General features: G+C 43.5%; 1 protein-coding gene across 6 annotated transcripts in view; it reads right to left on the bottom strand.

Annotated features, from left to right (window-relative positions):
* Positions 1-11,599: 11,599 nt before the first annotated feature.
* Positions 11,600-17,897, bottom strand: part of LOC132532100 (zinc finger protein 26) — a 68,579-nt gene continuing 62,281 nt past the window's right edge. For 4 of the 6 annotated variants that reach the window (XM_060170276.1, XM_060170277.1, XM_060170275.1 and 1 more), the window contains one exon: positions 11,600-17,408. In XM_060170276.1, the coding sequence (XP_060026259.1) occupies positions 15,424-17,408 (1,985 nt within the window). In that variant the 3' untranslated portion in view covers positions 11,600-15,423. The remainder of the gene's footprint in view (positions 17,409-17,897) is intronic. The other 2 variants (XR_009544323.1, XM_060170280.1) reach the window with 2 other exon arrangements.

Raw genomic sequence — 17,897 nt, 5'->3', positions numbered from 1 at the left:
TTGTGATGAAGGAAAGTGCAGCGTTTATTGCAGGCGCCAAGAAGGAGTCCAGGGAACTAGTGCTTAAAAGGCCTGAACTCCCAGAAGGCTTTCAGGGAAAGGTTTTTAAAGACGGGATGAGGGAGGGGGGGTTGTGGGGTGTGTGATTGGCTCTTGGACCTTCTTCTGATTGGTTGGTGGGGAGGTCATCAGGAGTCAACATCATTGACCTTCTGGTTCCATCTGTTCTTCGGTCTACGGTGGGCAGCCTACAGTTTACTTCTCCCAGCTGGTAGGGGTTTCAGAGCTGCAAAACAGCTCAAAGGACACGGCTCAGAATAGTATCTACAGCCCTTGAGGAGGAACTAAAGTTCCTTGACTTTGTTGAATAGCTAAACTATTATTATTTTGTCTTGCTTGACTATTTTCCTTTCTTTCTGCATTTTCTCACTTCTCTGATTAAATTTGTTCTTTGGAACTTGGGGAAGGCCTAGGAGGCTAAAGTTTTTCTACAAATAAGAGGCAGGTGGAGAATGAGGTGGGGCGGGGAGAGTCTGTCCTGGGAAGGCCCCATGGGGTCCTGCTTGGTTACAGTCCAGTATAAAAGCTGGAAGAGAAAAAAGGAAAAAAGAAATTCACTGGCCTGGTGAAAAGAGGTCAAAGGAGAGGTGGCTTGAAAGGAAGAGACTGAAAAAGTAAGCATCCTTGTGAAGGAATGTTCATGCTGTGAAGTGACAAGACAATGAAGAGTTTTAAAGAGGCTGTGACGTCTCATGTGCAGTGTGGTGCAGAGTGGTAAGGGTGAACCAACAGGAAGAAGGACTTGAGCCAGGAAGGCCACTGAAGGCAGTGCTTCTGTATCCTGGGGCCCGGGAACTGGGGCTACGGAAGACTGATTCAGGAAACAATTTAAAAGAAGAATGTAAAGGACCTGGTAATGAATTGGATACATGGAGGAACTAGGTTTCTTGCTTGGGTGAAATGCTTCCAGAAGTACATTCTTTAAAACCACTTCTACCACTGTTATCCACTCTCATGACTTCAACTTCCACTTATACAACTTGCCCAGATATTTTGGTTAATCATCGTATTTCACTATGACGATAAAACACAGGATAAGACAAGTTGAGGATAGAAGAAATGGATTCATTCGGGACATGTTGAGATCAGCGTGTCCGTGTTTAACCTTAACTACTAATCTTGTCCAAAATATTATTTCTCACCTGCAATCTTGCTATAACTTCACATCAAATTCCTCCAAATCTTTTCTTTATACAGAAGTCAGCCTCACGTTTATAAAAGCAATTCCAAATATATTCCTCTGCTTAATATAATACGATGGCTTTTGATTGGTCTGAAGTAAAGGAAAAAGTCCCTAACATGGTCCTCAGTACTCAGCATGATCTTACCCCTGTCTTGTCAAGCTCTTCTTATGGTATTTCCCTCCTCTCTGACTGTGCTAACCTTCTTTCCCTATATACCATACATCGCAGGACCTTTGAGCATGTTAATTTTCTCTAACCCTGAAAAGGTTATCTATCCCTTCATACAATAACATAATTAGTACATTTCAGTTTATCCTTCATATTTCAGCTCAAGCAACTCTTACTCAGAGAAGTGTTCTCTGATCCCAGTGTGATCTCCGAGTAAGGTTCCTTTGACTGTAAACTCTCCTTGAATCCTATACTTATTCTCTTTATCATTTACAATAATTTGCAATTGTATTTGTAATTATTTATGTGTATTTATGATTATTTGTTAGTAATTATCTTCCTCACTAGCTTATAAGCACTATGAGATACACCCATAGCTAGCACATTGCTTGCCACAGAGGGCTCAATGAATGACAAATGGACAGCACCAAAATTTAATATTGTTGCATGGTGAGTGAAAATATCTTGCTTTAATGTACTTTTTGCGATACTAAACAATTCTGTTTATTGACTAGGTCTTATTTATCTTGTGTGAAATACCTGTTCATGTCCTTTGCCTGTTTTTCCATTAGGATCCCTGTGTTTTTATTATTGATTTGTAGGAGTTCTTAGTGTGGTGGGATTTTATAACTTTCACATGTATGTTTCAGATACAGCATATTCTCAAAAGTCATTACTTGTATATTCCCTTTGGGGTTGTGTGTGTGTGTGTACATGCAGTAATTTGAAATTTTTATGCAGTCAAATCTATCAGTCTTTTCCCTTCTGACTTTTGAATTTCTCTCATTTAGAAAGGGTATCCACATACCAAATTTTAAAATACACCCTATACTCTTCTAATACTAAATCCCCTTATATCTGGGTCTCTTTCCTCTGTTTTGTTCCACTGATCTGTTCTTCTATTCCTGTACATATCATATGGTTTTAATTACTATAGCTTTCTGGGAGGGCATGTACCCTCTTTTTCTCTTTTCTAATTTTTCTAGGTTAGTGTTATGAGTTTGCCTCTCTGGGTAAATTTTAGAATCATCTTGCCTAATTCCCTATGCAAATTCACTAGAAATTCAGTTGTGACTATTCAATCTGAAGACAGAAACAATGCATTCCATATAAGGGGACAACTGAATGACGGTGGATTTCTCATCTGAAACCATGGTGGCCAGAAAGAGATGGCACAACATTTTTCAAATGCTGAAGAAAAAAACAAAACTGTAAACCCCTAATTCTCTATCTAGCAAAAATGCTCTTCAGAAATGAAGGGAAAATATAGACGTCCAGATGATGAAGACTTTCAGATGAAGGAAAGCTAGGAATTTGTCACCAGAAGGCCTAACTGTAAAAGACTGGCTAAAGAGGTTCTACAATTATAAAGGAACTGGTAACAAAAGAAAAAACAACAGTGGAAATAAGGGTAAACATAATGGACTGTCCTTCTCATGAGTTTTCAAAATCACATTTGATGGTTGAAACAAAAAATTATAATACCATCTGATGTGGAACTTAAGACAGTTATATTAATGCATGGGGAGGGTAAAGGGACTTAAATGGAGGTAAGGTTTCTGCACGTCAGTCAAAATGGTAAAATGTCAATACCCGTAGACTGTGTTAAGTAGGGTGTGTATATTGTAATACCTAGTGAAACCACACACACACACACACACACACACACACACAAAATACATAGAGACACACTCAAAAATACTTTGAATGATTAAAAATAGAATTCTAGAAAATGTTCAAGTAACCCAAAGAAAAGCAAGAAAATGGAAGAGGTATGAGAAACAGGAAACAAAAATTCTAAAAAGTCCCAACGTATGTTCATGTACAGAAACAGTACACACACCTATTTAGATGTGATTATACTATATATTTTTTGCTGTTTTTCCTTCTCTTTCACAAACGTACTAAAAATTCTCACTGATTACTCTTTCCTCTGCCTACAGCACTCTGTAGGGTCTCCACTCAAATTATCTTCTCACAAAGTCCTTTCAGAACTACTCCATCCAATTGCAGCTTCTCTCACACTCAAGTTATTCTACATCATATTGGCCTGTTTTGTTTTTATCATAGTATTTATCTTTACTAGATATCTTCTTCTTTTAAAAATTTTTTAATGATTATTGTCTACCTCCCCTCATTAGAATATAAGCTCCTGAGAACAGAAACCTATTTGGACCTTTACCTCATTGCCTAGAACTGTGGTACATGATAGGTAGCACATGGTATGTATAGGCTCATAAAATATTTTTTGCATAACTGAATATATTCAGTAAGTATCTTTGTAAATGTGCATGCTTGCATTGTATCAATTTATCATAGGTTAGTCAAATAGATAAAAGACTTAAATGTTAAAAATAAAACTATAGGCAAGTAACAAGACAATTTTATAATCTATAACATTAAATTTATGAGGTGAATTCTATGCTTTATAGTTGATCTCAATATATGTTTGAAGAATCTTTTTCATCCATGATATTAAAAGTATTCATATAATTGTATATGATGCTTTTATTGTTTCTTATATTGCAATTATAAAATTATCCCTTTTGGAATTTCTATTTTTTAGTGTGATGTAGGGATGCTGTGTTATTGTTTTGTCCAAAATGTTTGGTTGTAGGTCCCCAAAACATGTATTGAATAAAACATCCTGCTCTTAATTTTTAAATCAAATTTCTTCAGTGGCCCAGAGATCACATAGGGACAAACCAGAAGTCTTCTGTTCAAACGGGCTCCCAGACTCTGTCACATGAAGCTAATTTTTGAACATATTTTTTAAGAATAAGAATATAAGTATATCCCCCTCAGGTTTCTCCTTTTATTGACTAACTTTTTCCTGTTCTATGGCCATAGTTTCAGCAGCAGGGATCAGAAGCAAGAGACAAACCAAACCTTATGAGCACGGTGTACACGTTTTTATGGACGCATGTTTTCATTTTCCTTGGGCATATACTGCTGAATCCTGTGGTCAGTACACATTAAACTTTTTAAGAAACTGCCCAACTCTTTTCCACAGTGGTTGTACATTGTTTTACGTTCCCACCAGCGATGTATGAGCGTTCTGGTTCCTCACATCACTGCCAACACTGTACTGGAGTCTTTTATGTCTGGCCATTCTCAGCTTAATTGTTTCTTCTAAAAACATGAGACAATCCAAATGTCCATCAATAGGTGAATGGATGGACAAACTGGCATAACCATACAGTGGACTACTCAGCAATTAAAAAACAGACTACCGGGGCTTCCCTGGTGGCGCAGTGGTTGAGAGTCCGCCTGCCGATGCAGGGGACGCGGGTTCGTGCCCCGGTCGGGGAAGATCCCACATGCCGCAGAGCGGCTGGGCCCGTGAGCCATGGTCTCTGAGCCTGCGTGTCCGGAACCTGTGCTCCGCAACGAGAGAGGCCACAACAGTGAGAGGCCCGCGTACCGCAAAAAACAAAAAACAAACAAAAAAAAAACAGACTACCAATACACACAGCACCATGCACAAATTTCAAAAACATCAGGATGACACAAAGGCTTACTTATTGTATAGTTCCATTCATATGAAATTCTAGAAAAGACAGAAGTAATCTACAGCGTTGGATGAGAGATCAATCGTTGGGGTCAGCGGTGGGAGTGAGATCTGACTGGGAAGAGGCATAAGGGAACGTTTTGAGTGATGGAAATGTTCTACATCTTGGTGGGAGTGGTGGTTATACAGGCACAGATATTTATCAAAATGCATGGAACTTGGGACTTCCCTGGTGGTCAAGTGGTTGGAACTCTGCACTCCCACTGCAAGGGGCCCGGGTTTGATCCCTGGTCGGGGAACTAAGATCCTGCATGCCGCGTGGTGCAGCAAAAAAAGAACAAAAAAACATGGAACTTGAACTCTACATTAAAATAGGTACACTTTATCAATAAAATTTATTTTAAAAATGAGGTTCTGAAGAAAGAATGAAGATGGATACACTAAAATTTGTTAAAGGGACAATCTTTAAAATAGCAGGTCTAACCCCGTAGAAAGCAGCAATTGATCAGAGCCTGGGCCCTGTGGAGGACAGATCTATCGTGTTTTATAAGAGGTAGCAAGTACCCAAGATGCCCTGATAATGCACACATGCCCCAAAAGGTGGGAGGTAAAGCCCCCAAAGACTTAGGAGCCTGATATCAGTGACGTTTTTAGAAGTTTAGTGAACCAGCAATGCTGGGACAGCCCTCTAAAGTAAGGGATGAGGTACTAAAACTCACATCCCACACCACAACACTTTGAATGTGGAAGGCAGTTGGGGACACGCTTGGAAATTCTATGTGAATAATTTGTGGGTATCTTGGAATGCTTCCAGTTTTGAGCGGAGCCCAGAGCAAGAGCTCGGCAGCAAGGCCCAGGGCCTCATCCTCCAGATGAAGCCACATGATGCCGCAGCTCTTGCTGTGTTAGGACCCGAGGCAGATGGGATGCTGTGAGGAGTCTTCTTCAGTCTCCAATAGAGCTACAAAGCCCTCGGATTCAGTAGCAAGGCCATGACTTCTGTGGCAGAGAACGACTCTGCCTTGGAGAAACAGATTCCGGCATGCCACGCCGGCATGCTCTAATGACACCAAGCCTCACTGCTGTGCAGTCATTGACCAGTGACGGCCATCCTCAGGTGGATTATCGGGTTCGTGGACTGCTGCTGCAATTCATCGTTTTGTGGAAATGATTTATTTGGGACCGGGCCCTGGAAAGTCCAAAAGTAAAAGGTTTAAATGGGGAGTCCAGACCCCTGTGTCCCTCGTGGGGGGGCTCCCTATGGCCACTGGCCGAGGAGGAGACAACTCAGGCCTGGCTCACAGATGCATCAGCACCATCTGAAGGGACCACTGATGTGCAGCCCCCATTCTGTGAAGACCCTAAAGGAGAGTTTTAAGGGAAAACTTCCCAGTGGTCAAAGCTGTGAGCAGGACCCTTGGAACCGTGCTTCATGGAGGAGGAGGGGTGGCTGGGAACGTGGATATGGACCAATTGCTTGGTAGAAGTAACTGACTCAGCTGGTTGTTAGAATCCCAACAGGAACAAAACTGGGACAGCAGGGACAAGGAAATATGAGGGAAAGGCCATGTGGTTGAGCTCGGCACTTTGCTCGTGGACATCAAGCATGTGGGGTTTTGTGTTTCACACTGATGCCGAGAAGAGGCAGAGAAAGAAAACGGGACAGGGTGACTCATCTTGTGCAGATCCAACGACCCATTTTAAGCAAAGATAGTGTAATAATGGGATGGTGATCACGGGTAAGTCCACCAGTATTAACATTTATCTGCTTACACAGAAACAGTCAGTAAAATGGCCTGTGGACGGTTCCTAAGTTTTACAGTATGTACTTGTGACCCAGTGACAGGGTCTATCCTCAAGGATATCCAGCTTCTACACTTTTTATTACAAAGATAAGACCTTCATAAGCTGTCCCTTTATTTTGGACCTTAAGATCCCATGATCAGTTAACCACTTCCAAAGGTCTCTATAGGTCCAGCAATTCTGACTACCATCATGGCCTGAACCCACTGCAGTTATAAGAGGGGCGGGGTGGGGGAGCAGCCATTAGCGAATGACCGTAACGGAGAGACCCTTAGCTCGGGACCGTCAGCCTGGCGGCTCGAGGTCCCACTGGGCCAACAGTCAGACGCGCAGGGGTCATGGGTCAGAGAGTGCGGTGAGAGGTGGATTGCAGCCTTCTCCCCAGGGCTCTCCGGGTCCTCCAGCCTTGGGGCTGGTGGGTGAGCTGAGGGCCAGCTGGGTCCTGGGAGCCTGGCTCCCTCGGTGATGATGGCTGGGCAGGGTCTGGGGACCTGGCCCTGAGGGCGCCACCAGCTGAGATCTGCCTCTTCAGCCAGGCCTGGGTACCGGCGGGAGGACCCAGACCGGGTGCTGGACGAGCACGCCAGGGCAGGGTGACCAGCCCGTGCAGGGACCCTTTGCTCACAGGCAGGACCTGGGCCTTGGGGGCGAAAGTCAAGCCTTGGGACTTTGAACAAGTAAACGAGGGATAATGATGTTGCTTTGCTCATGGGATTTGTTAAGGGTTAAAAGCCGCCAGGAGGCTTAGAAACAGAACAGAGACTAGCTAGCTTCTGTTTTGTTAGAAGTTTACCGGAACATCATGACCTGACGGTGACCTGACCTCAAGAACAAAGGGTCTGACACCAAGACGTCTGCAACAGCTACCCAGGCCCCTCCCTCACCTTTCCTGTAAAAGGGCTTTGGGGAGAGCTTTCCAGGAGTTCAGGGTTTTTAAGGCATGAGCCACCCATCGCCTTGCTTGGCCCTGCAATAAACCTTCCTCTGCTCCAAATTCTGACGTTTTGTTATTGTTTGGCCTCACTGTGCTGTCGGGTACATTGACTTATGTTTGGTGACACAGTAACCATGCCCACCTGGCTTCTCAAAACTAAATTCTGCTACCAGGACTGCTCCCTCGCAGAATCCTACGTTCCCCTCTGATAGCAGGGGTCTCACTTCAGCGGCAGCATCTTCCCTCTTCACCCTTAGCCGATAAGCACATTTTCTTTTATAAGATTCAATTTATCAAAAATTCTAGACCTGGCATAACGTTAAAGCAAGCAGATGCATGGTTAGGGCTGGTATGGGGGCGGCTTGGAAAACAAGCACATTGTTACAGGATGCTGGGCCTCCCATCTCCCCGTAGTGTCTCAGTGTCCGGGTAAAAGAAGTGTCTTCTGGTCCCTCTTGGGGGTCAAAATTGGAGGAATTGGTGAGTGAATTACTCGTGATAAATCTAGATCAACAATCATATTTCTTTAAATACTTATGCAAGGAATTTCTGCTGCCTTAGGATTGGCCTCTACCATGTCCAGCTTTCAGCTAATTAACTGAACAGAAACAAAGGTACTGACAGATCAACGACATCAAAATCTTGTTCATTGTAAAAGCTAATAAATAAACTTCTGCCCAGATGGAACAAGAATAAAAGGGAATTCACAAATATTGTTAATGAAATATTCAGGACTTCCCTGGTGGCGCAGTGGTTGAGAATCCGCCTGCCAGTGTAGGGGACACAGGTTCAATCTCTGGTCCAGGAAGATTCCACATGCCGCAGAGCAACTAAGCTCGTGCGCCACAACTACTGAGCCTGTGCTCTAGAGCCCATGAGCCACAACTACTGAGCCCGCGTGCCGCAACTACTGAAACCCACACGCCTAGAGCTCATGCTCCGCAACAAAAGAAGCCACCACAGTGAGAACTTCACACACCGCAATGAACAGTAGCCCCTGCTCACCGCAGCTAGAGAAAGTCTGTGTGCAGCAACAAAGACCCAACGCAGCCAAAAAAAAAAAAAAGAGGAATTTTTCAAAAAGAAAAATCAACATAACTAGATACAAAGATTCCAAAATTAGTAAGAAAATACCTGTAACTTGATGTCAATAAATGTGTAAATGACTAGAAAACCAGCCTCCCCAAACTTCCTGAATAATCTATAAAGTAGTGTGTAGCAAAGTGAGTCCTATGCTACCTTTGTGGTAAGTTGCTAACCGTTCACAGGGTGTCGCACAGCCTCTGGGATGCGTGTAGTGCATCAGGTTCCCAGGCTGCTGGCCACCTCATGTGCATCCTGCTTGACTGGAGTGATTTCACTGCCTCAGTGGAGCACGCTGATGTTCTATGCACGTCCAGATAGTCTGGATCTCTTCAGACTATACTATGACAGCCCTGGGATAAAACTGTGAATGTGTAATGCTGTCTGCTCCATGGTAATGCAAACATTTTCTGATCCTTTTTCCTGAGCAGGATAAAAAGAGTGCTCTTGTCAAATCAAAGGCTGCATGCCATGTACCCAAGGGCACGTAAATCTGCTATAGAAACAAAGCCATGTGTGCAAGTTGGACCACGACTTGGCTATGGTCTAGCTTAGTGTTTAGCCTATAGCCATTCTCTAGGATACATCGGGCTTCTACCCGGGCTATGCTACCGAACCAAACAGGAACATGATAGGGACACCCCCCCAGGCACCCTTCAGGTCTTTAAGAACAGCACTAATCTCTGCCACCCTCTCTCTCAGCCCCTACCTGGAAGGCAGTAGTGTTTTTTTTTTAAAAAATAATAAATTTATTTATTTTGGCTGAGTTAGGTCTTCGTTGCTGCACGTGGGCTTTCTCTAGTTGCTGTGAGTGGGGGCTACTCTTCGTTGCGGTACGCGGGCTTCTCATTGCGGTGGCTTATCTTGTTGTGGAGCACGGGCTCTAGGCACGTGGGCTTCAGTAGTTGTGGCACGCGTGCTCAGTACTTGTGGCTTGCGGACTCTGAGCACAGGCTCAGTAGTTGTGGCTCGCGGGCTTTACAGCGCAGGCTCAGTAGTTGTGGAGCACGGGCTTAGTTGCTATACGGCATGTGGGATCTTCCTGGACCAGGGCTCAAACCCGTATCCCCTGCGTCGGCAGGAGGATTCTTAACCACTGCACCACCAGGGAAGTCCCAGTATTGTTTTTATTTACTATCTTATCTGGGGAGTAAGTTTCAGAGCCATCCATCTGGCCTTCCCCACCATGGTGGCCCTTAACCAAAGTCCAGGGATCCAATGCAAGGGTTACTCTAATTGCCAAGAATGTCCACCCCGTCCAACAGCACAGAGCCTCTCTCACCATGGCTGATTTGGCCACTACAGAGTGTCTAAAATAAGAGAACAAGACTGAGCCCCAGTACAGCACCATTCCTTGGGGAGACCAACTGGCACTTGACTATGTTGACCCTCAAAAGGCTGGTGTGTTTCTCATAGGAGAGACACATACTCCAGGTATGTGGTTTCTTTCCTGCCCACAGGGCCTCAGCCAGCACCACTATCCAGAGGCTTATGAAATGTCTGATCAGCCAGTATGGGATCCCACATATGCTGCATCAGACCAGAGGACCCACTTTGCAGCCAAAGGGTGTGCAAGACTATGCCCAGCACAAAAGGACCCACTGGGTGCACCTGTAGCTGCTTGTGCAAGAGACCTTTGGAACAGCCTAGTGAAAGCACAGCTGAAGCCCCAGCTCAGAAGCAATATTCTGTCAGGACAGGGTGCCACCATTCAAAGTGCAGCCTATGAACTGGACAAAAGCCCTTTATACGGTGCTGTGTCCTCAAAGTAGAAGAACCCATGGGTCTGGGTGCTGAAGTGAGGGTAGGCCTCACCTACCACCACTACCAACGACCCTCCAGGGGCCTTTGTGCTTCCAGTACCGTCCACTCCGGGCTCTGCAGAGTTAGAGGTCTTGAACCCCAAAAGGGACACACTTTTCACAGGGACAGAGCATCTTCCACTTAATTATAAGAAGCCCATGACCGACCTGGGGACTGTGTGTCTGTACCCAGGGACCATCAGGTGAGTGAAGCCGTGGTCTCTGCAGGGGTGTGTGACACACCATGGGGAGAACAGGCTGCTGCTACAGCTGGGCCAAGAGGAGTCTGAGTGGACTCGGGTGACCCACCGAGGGGCTTCTTGGGGCTTCCTTGCCCACTTGTGAAGGTACCTGGAGAAACTCAGCAGCTGGGATATGAGAAGGGCACGGTGACCAGGCCTCAGATGCCCCTCAGATTCTCGAGGACCTGGCTCATGCTGACGCCAGCATGGGTTGTAGCTGTGTGAGAATCTGGAATGGGTAACAGATGAGAGGAAACAACTGCAACAGGAGAGCTGTAGTTTGTCCTGATCTCCCTTTTGTTCGTCCCTCTTTAGACACGCCCAGCACTGGGAAGGGATGCTCTGTGCAGTCATGGAGATGCACCACCCAGGTCCCTCTTCAGGGAACGACCTTCTGCTCAGCGGCAGGGACGCCTCCTCCCTCGCCAGTGCGTCCAGAGTTGGCCTCAGGGGGAAAAGAGCCGCTTCATCTGAGGTCACTCCCTTCCCAGGGCAGCCTGCCTCTGCTGACTGACCACTCAGGGCTGTAAGGGCCTGAGCATCCTGGCCAAATGTGAGATGCTCTTACAAGTGATGCTTGCTTCAGCACCCCTGCTGGCCTGGCCAAGGTCTCCACAACCTGCAGTGCAGTGTCACTTCTTCCTCTGACCAATCCTTTCCTTTTTATTCTCCCATCACTTCATGTTGATCCTCAATAAACATCTTGCACCCCAAACTTCATCTCAGTATCTGCTTCCAGAAGCCCAAACTTACAACACGGCCTGACCTCGCTGTTAGTTGGGTTGTAACAAACACAACTTGAACCAGCTGAAGCAAACATGGGGATTTATTAGAAGGATGTTTGGGATATCTCACAGGACAATCCAACAACCAAGGCCGGAAAAAGGGCAGAGATGAACCCGGACATCAAGACAAGAACCAGATCCTGGGGCGCAGCCAGGGTGCTCATGACTTTGCTTCCATGGTGGCTTCACTCTTCTCTCTCATTGCAGACTACACTTCCCCATGTGGTAGAAAACACAGCCACTGACACCACCCACATTTATGTACTAAAGCTTCAGTTGCTAAAATTATACAGACAAACAAGATAGTCCCAGCTTTCCAGAAGCTTTCTAATGGAAAAGATAAAACATGCAATGATAATATCACCAGTGACAAATACATGTACACGTTCACATATGCTGAATAGGCATTAACAAGTAACAAGGGCATTTCACTGGCAGTAGATTTGCAAAAAGCATACGATGAGATTGTAGAAATCTCAAGGAACTGCGAGTAGTTCAAGAAAGCCAAAAAACTACTGTGTAAGAGGAAAGATAAAGTATTCAGAAATGATGGGTAAAAGTCCTCATGTACCACAGGATATTACATCTTCAGTCCACAATTAGCCACACGACACTTCAGCACAGGAGTATATAATCAGAATTGCATCTTAAAATAACTACTATGTATAAGTGTGGAAAATGGACTAAAAAAGGATGAAAGTAAAGGGGCAAAAAATATGCATACAGCTGCAAGGGTCATGGTTGAGTTAGTTTATCAGCATGTAGGCCAGGACTAGGTGCTCAACATCTGAAAGCTTGTTGGTACCATGTTTGTAGACTAACAAACTCATTGAAATTGACATCCTGGGCACATACTGCTGGAATAAATGACCAAATGACTGAGGTCTCAAGTGTCGAATCCAAATGTCTATGAATGTATATTCTGCTATGTAATACAGGTATTGGTAGATAAATCTGGTATTCTTTAGGTTCATTTTATTTCGGGGCTCTACAAGTGCTGTTCTTGAAACCAAAATATCAGGAACACATGGACCCATACAGATAACTGTCAGAAGATATCAAAGCCCACAAAGAAAGGCTGAACACAAGGCAGTCCTGAGACAGGTCTCAAAATTCACAGATGGGACCTCCAGAAGATCCACTACTTAGTAAAAGGGATACAACAGAAATTGTGCTCTGCAGGATCGTCCCCAGGCCAGTGGAGGGAACTGGGTGGTGAAAGAGGAAAGGAAAGGAGATGCTCCCCCTCATGTATTCAATCTCACTGTAATTTATTGTGCTTCATGAAACTGCAAGTAAATCCAGTCTAACTTTAAAAGTGGCTTTCCTCTTGATGTGGAGTTTGTGGTAGGACTCAATGACAGGAAATGTGGAGACACATTTTTTTGTGGTTTACCAAGGTAATTTTAAAACACGACACTAAGAATCTCCAATTTCAGAATCAGAGCCCTCTTGTGACCCTTCAGAAGAGAGAGCTCCCAGTGAATTCTACACAACACACCTGGGTCTCCACCTCAGGTACTTTGATAAACAAAACCTCTGCTGCCAACATCAGCCCTCCTGATGACTAACAACAGACCCTTAGAAAACACATTTGCTCTTGGGATTCAATCAAGAGGTTAGTGCTGAAGTTCCATCAACTCATAAAGGAAGTTCTAAGCTTAAGTACTTAGTAGTTAACAGAATAATCTAGAATAGGAGTGAGCAAAATTAGAAAGTTTTTAGACAACAGACTCCTGAGCTCAATCCAAGACCTAACAAATCAACCTCTAGGCTGAGGAAAGAGACCCAGGATAGATGGAAAGGAAAAAATGGAAAAAAACCACAAAGTAAGACACCACAGTGTAACTACTTGTTCCCCCACCTGGTAAAATGACCTTCAGTTATTAGGGAGAAAAGTAGGAAGTCCATAAATTTGAGTATGAATAAAAATTTGGGAAATGGGACTTTTAAAAATTACCATGTGGAAAAAAAGGATAATCTGGCTGTTGAAATTCTGGAACAATGGGTCACAAAATTATTATCATTTATTAAAAGTCCCAATTTTCCAACCATGATGTAAAATCGGTAATTAGAGGGAAAAATACTGCTAGAATCAAAGGTACCATACACCACACTGATAAAACAACTTATGCATGAGAGAAGGCCTGATTTTTACAAGTTTGGAAACAAGGCCAATCCTGGACTTTTCTGAATTTCACCATCACACAAAAAATACAGTTGACTTTGTCAAGCAACATTATAGAGAGATTACTACAAAATTCTAAATAAGCTCAGGAATAGTTCATGCATTTTCAAAAGGAACCGCACTTATAGCAATGGTAACTTTCCCGTGTGCATGATGTAACAGGTGAAAGGCCAGTGAAACACAAATATTTCAAATGATGAAATAATAAAAAACCTGTTTCCTAATACTTGTCCACTAATCACAGAAATCTGCAGGAAGGCAAAATAGGCTTCCTTGAATACGTCAAAAATATACTTCTCACCACAAAATTCTCAAATAACTGGTTTCTGCATCTAATTCTTTTACAAGATATTTTACAGAACACAAAAAACATAATAGCACACAATATCCATGCTATTTCATCACAGTAAGTTAAAATACAAGTTGTACTTGGGTGACATGGCACTTACGATACCAGGGGGCACCGCACTCTGTGAGGAGAGGGTCCCACCGTTTAGGGTGAGCGCAGAGTCCACACACCTTCTCTCCTCTGCTCACGAGTCACTTGTGCTGTTCTGCGGTTCTGCCCTTGAATACTTGTTAACCAGGTTTTTGTATAAACTGCTTCTCAGACTCTGGGGATGCAAAAGACTTTATATAATGTTGGCTTTTGTTACTAAAGAGAAAGGTCAGTAACAACAATAGACCCTTTTATAAACCAACAAATCATAAGGAAAAGGAAATGTGGTGATACTACCCATGCTACTTACTGAAAAACAAGACATGTATGAGTTACTATTTTTATAGTAACATTAAAATAGAAAAACCAGTGGTATGTGGTGTGTCTTAAAAGACATCAGAGGCACTACAAGACATGTGCCTCTCATGCTCCCAATTACATTACCATACACAATTCCTAAATACAAAACACATTATGTGACACAGGAAAATAAGCCACAATTACATACCACTGAGAAATTTCTCATTTAGATATTCCAGTGATTCAATTTAGTCACATATTTTTAAAAACATACTTCTGCCTAAATATCATTTAGAATTGGGTATTTTTGGTACCCATGTCTATAAAGAATGCATGGCTTTCCATTATAGCATTATTTTTAGGGGCACATATTTCTAATGTTTTTAAATTGTTAGGTTTACCCACAGAATACAATATGGTGGGGTTACTTGCTGAAGATTGTCCCATATTTAGTATTTTCATCGATTTTCATTCCTGAGGGCATCTTTTTGTGTACAATGAGCTTCATTTCTTGATGAAAATATTACCTCACTTGCTGTGTTCATGAAGTTTTCCTTAACTCACTGGACTAGGATTCATTCCCAGTGGGGATGTTTCTGACAGCTAATGAGATCTGATCTCTGGAAGCCTTCCTGATATTCACAGCATTCTTCTTTGCTGTTAGTTCTCTGCTGTGTAAGGTTTGAGTATGGTTTGAAAGGTTTTTAAAATCCACTGCATTTCATAGGGTCATTCTCCTCTATGCATTTTAACATGTAATAATAAACACGTTAATCTGCTGAACCTCACTTAGAGTCCTTTCCCTAAACGGGGACTCAGACATGTAACATGATGCGACTATTACCTGGAAGATTTACCATAACTGCATCCTCTTAAGTACAATGCAGTTAAGATCTCTGTCAAAAACTAGTGTTAATGCCATTCCTAGGACTTCTTTACTGTATGAGTTCTCCGATGATTAATGAGCTGTGACTTTTGAGAGAAGGCTTTCCCACATTCACTACATTGATAAGGTTTCTCTCCGGTATGAATTCTCTGATGATTAACAAGCTGTGACTTCTGAGAGAAGGCCTTCCTACATTCACTGCAACCATAAGGTTTCTCTCCTGTGTGGGTTCTCTGATGTGGTATGAGGTGCGACTTCCGAGAGAAGGCTTTGCCACAGTCGCTGCATTCAAAGGGCTTCTCTCCTGTATGTGTCCTCTGATGATTGATGAGACTTGACTTCTCCCTGAAGGCTTTCCTACATTCACTGCACTCATAAGGTTTTTCTCCTGTATGAGTTCTCTGATGTCTAATTAGTTCTGATTTCTCAAAGAAAGCTTTCTGACAAAGACTGCATCCATAAGGTTTCTCTCCCGTGTGAATTCTCTGGTGAGTGTTGAGCTGTGACTTCTGGGAGAAGGCTTTTTCACAATCCCTGCATTCATAAGGTTTTTCTCCCGTGTGTGTTCTCTGATGAGTTGCCAGACTTGACTTCTCGCCAAAGGCTCTCCCACACTCACTGCATTCATAGGGTTTCTCTCCTGTGTGAGTCCTCTGATGTGAAATGAGATGTGACTTCTGACAAAAGGCTTTCCCACACTCACTGCACACATAGGGTTTCTCTCCTGTATGAATTCTCTGATGATTAGTGAGGCTTAATTTTTCACTGAAAGCCTTCCCACATTCACTGCATTCATAGGGTTTTTCACCTGTGTGAGTTCTCTGATGTCTGACAAGCTGGGATTTCCTACTGAAGGCCTTCCCACATTTAGTGCATACAAAGGGTTTCTCTCCGGTGTGTGTCATCTGATGTGATAAGAGGTGTGACTTCTGGGAGAAGGCTTTCCCACACTGGACACACCCATGAGGCTTCTCTCCTGTATGTGTTCTCTGATGGTTAATGAGACTGGACCTCTCTCTGAAGGCTTTCTGACACTCACTGCATTCATAGGGTTTCTCTCCAGTATGAATTGTCTGATGTCTAATGAGCTCTGATTTCTCAAAGAAGGCTTTTCTACAATTGCTACATCCATACGGTTTTGTTCCTGTGTGGGTCCTGTGATGTGTGACGAGCTGTGATTTCCTGCTGAAGGCTTTCCCACATTCTCTGCATTCAAAAGGTTTCTCTCCTGTGTGAGTCCTCTGATGATTGATGAGATTTGACTTTTCACTAAAGGCTCTTCCACATTCAGTGCATCCATAGGGCTTCTCTCCTGTGTGTGTCCTCCAGTGTGATATGAGGTGTGACTTCCGGGAGAAGGCTTTCCCACACTCACCACATTCATACGGTTTCTCTCCTGTATGTGTCCTCTGATGGGATGTCAGCTGTGACTTCTGGGAGAAGGCTTTCCCACACTGGCTGCAACTGTAAGGTTTCTCTCCTGTGTGCGTTCTGTGATGTGTAATGAACTGTGACTTCTGGGGAAAGGTTCTGCCACATTTACCACAGCCATAGGCTATTTCTCTTACGTGTCTGCTCTGATGTTTAATGAGACTTGATTTCTTACTGAAGCGTTTCCTACATTCACTGCATTCATAGAGCTTCTCCCCTAAATGGGTTCTGTGATATATGATAATCTGTGACTTCTTACAGCTAGCTTTATCATACTTATCACATTCATAGTATTTTAACCAAGTATCAGTTTCCTCAGTCTTGGTATGGAGAAACAATTTATCAAATACATTTAAGTCAGCTGGTTCTGTTTTTCCATAATCTGCTTTTGGAATAAGTAAATCTATATGATGTTTTAAAATTAATCCACCTATATCACCTTCACTGTTTGATTTCCTTAAAGGAACAAAGTTCATGCTCAGATTGAAATTTTTTCCAAGTGCATCACATTCTTGATCTTGTTTCATATTTTTAAGCTTCTCTTGGTTATCCTTGTGCCAAGTGATGTGACCATTTACTTGCAAGACTTGTTCTAGGAAAAAAAAAACCCTGTGAACCCTTCTATAGTTGTGCTTACTGAATAAAACCTAGAAATGCTATCTGAGGGAATGAATGCCTTTTAAAGCTTAGTTTCCCAGTCTGAATACAATGTCTATCCTCTAGGTACTGAAAAAAATTTAAATGCTGTAAACAAGAACAGAAAGCAGACAGTAGATTGAATGGAGTCAACCACCAACTTGGGGGGAAGGAGGAAACAGATGAACAGGCCACATGGGCTCACTCCGTGGGTCCTCAGCCTCACCTACGCCCTCAGCTACACTCAGAGGACACTGCAGCTCGGGCTGACTGTGGGGCCCGCCCCAGGTGCCCACATCTCTCCACCAAGACCTTCCATGGGCTGCAAGTGCACGTCTGGGCCATGTGCAGGCATGCTAAACACTCTGGAGCCCTAATGTTCCCTGCAGCAGTGCTCAGTCACTGAGAGACAGGAGGGTTACGGTGATACCAGCTTCCTGGTCCC

The sequence above is a fragment of the Lagenorhynchus albirostris genome, chromosome 14 (genome assembly GCF_949774975.1).
Source record: "Lagenorhynchus albirostris chromosome 14, mLagAlb1.1, whole genome shotgun sequence".
Taxonomy (NCBI): Eukaryota; Metazoa; Chordata; class Mammalia; order Artiodactyla; family Delphinidae; genus Lagenorhynchus; species Lagenorhynchus albirostris.
Note: the sequence above shows the minus strand (reverse complement) of the source record. Positions and strands in the feature narration are given on the sequence as shown.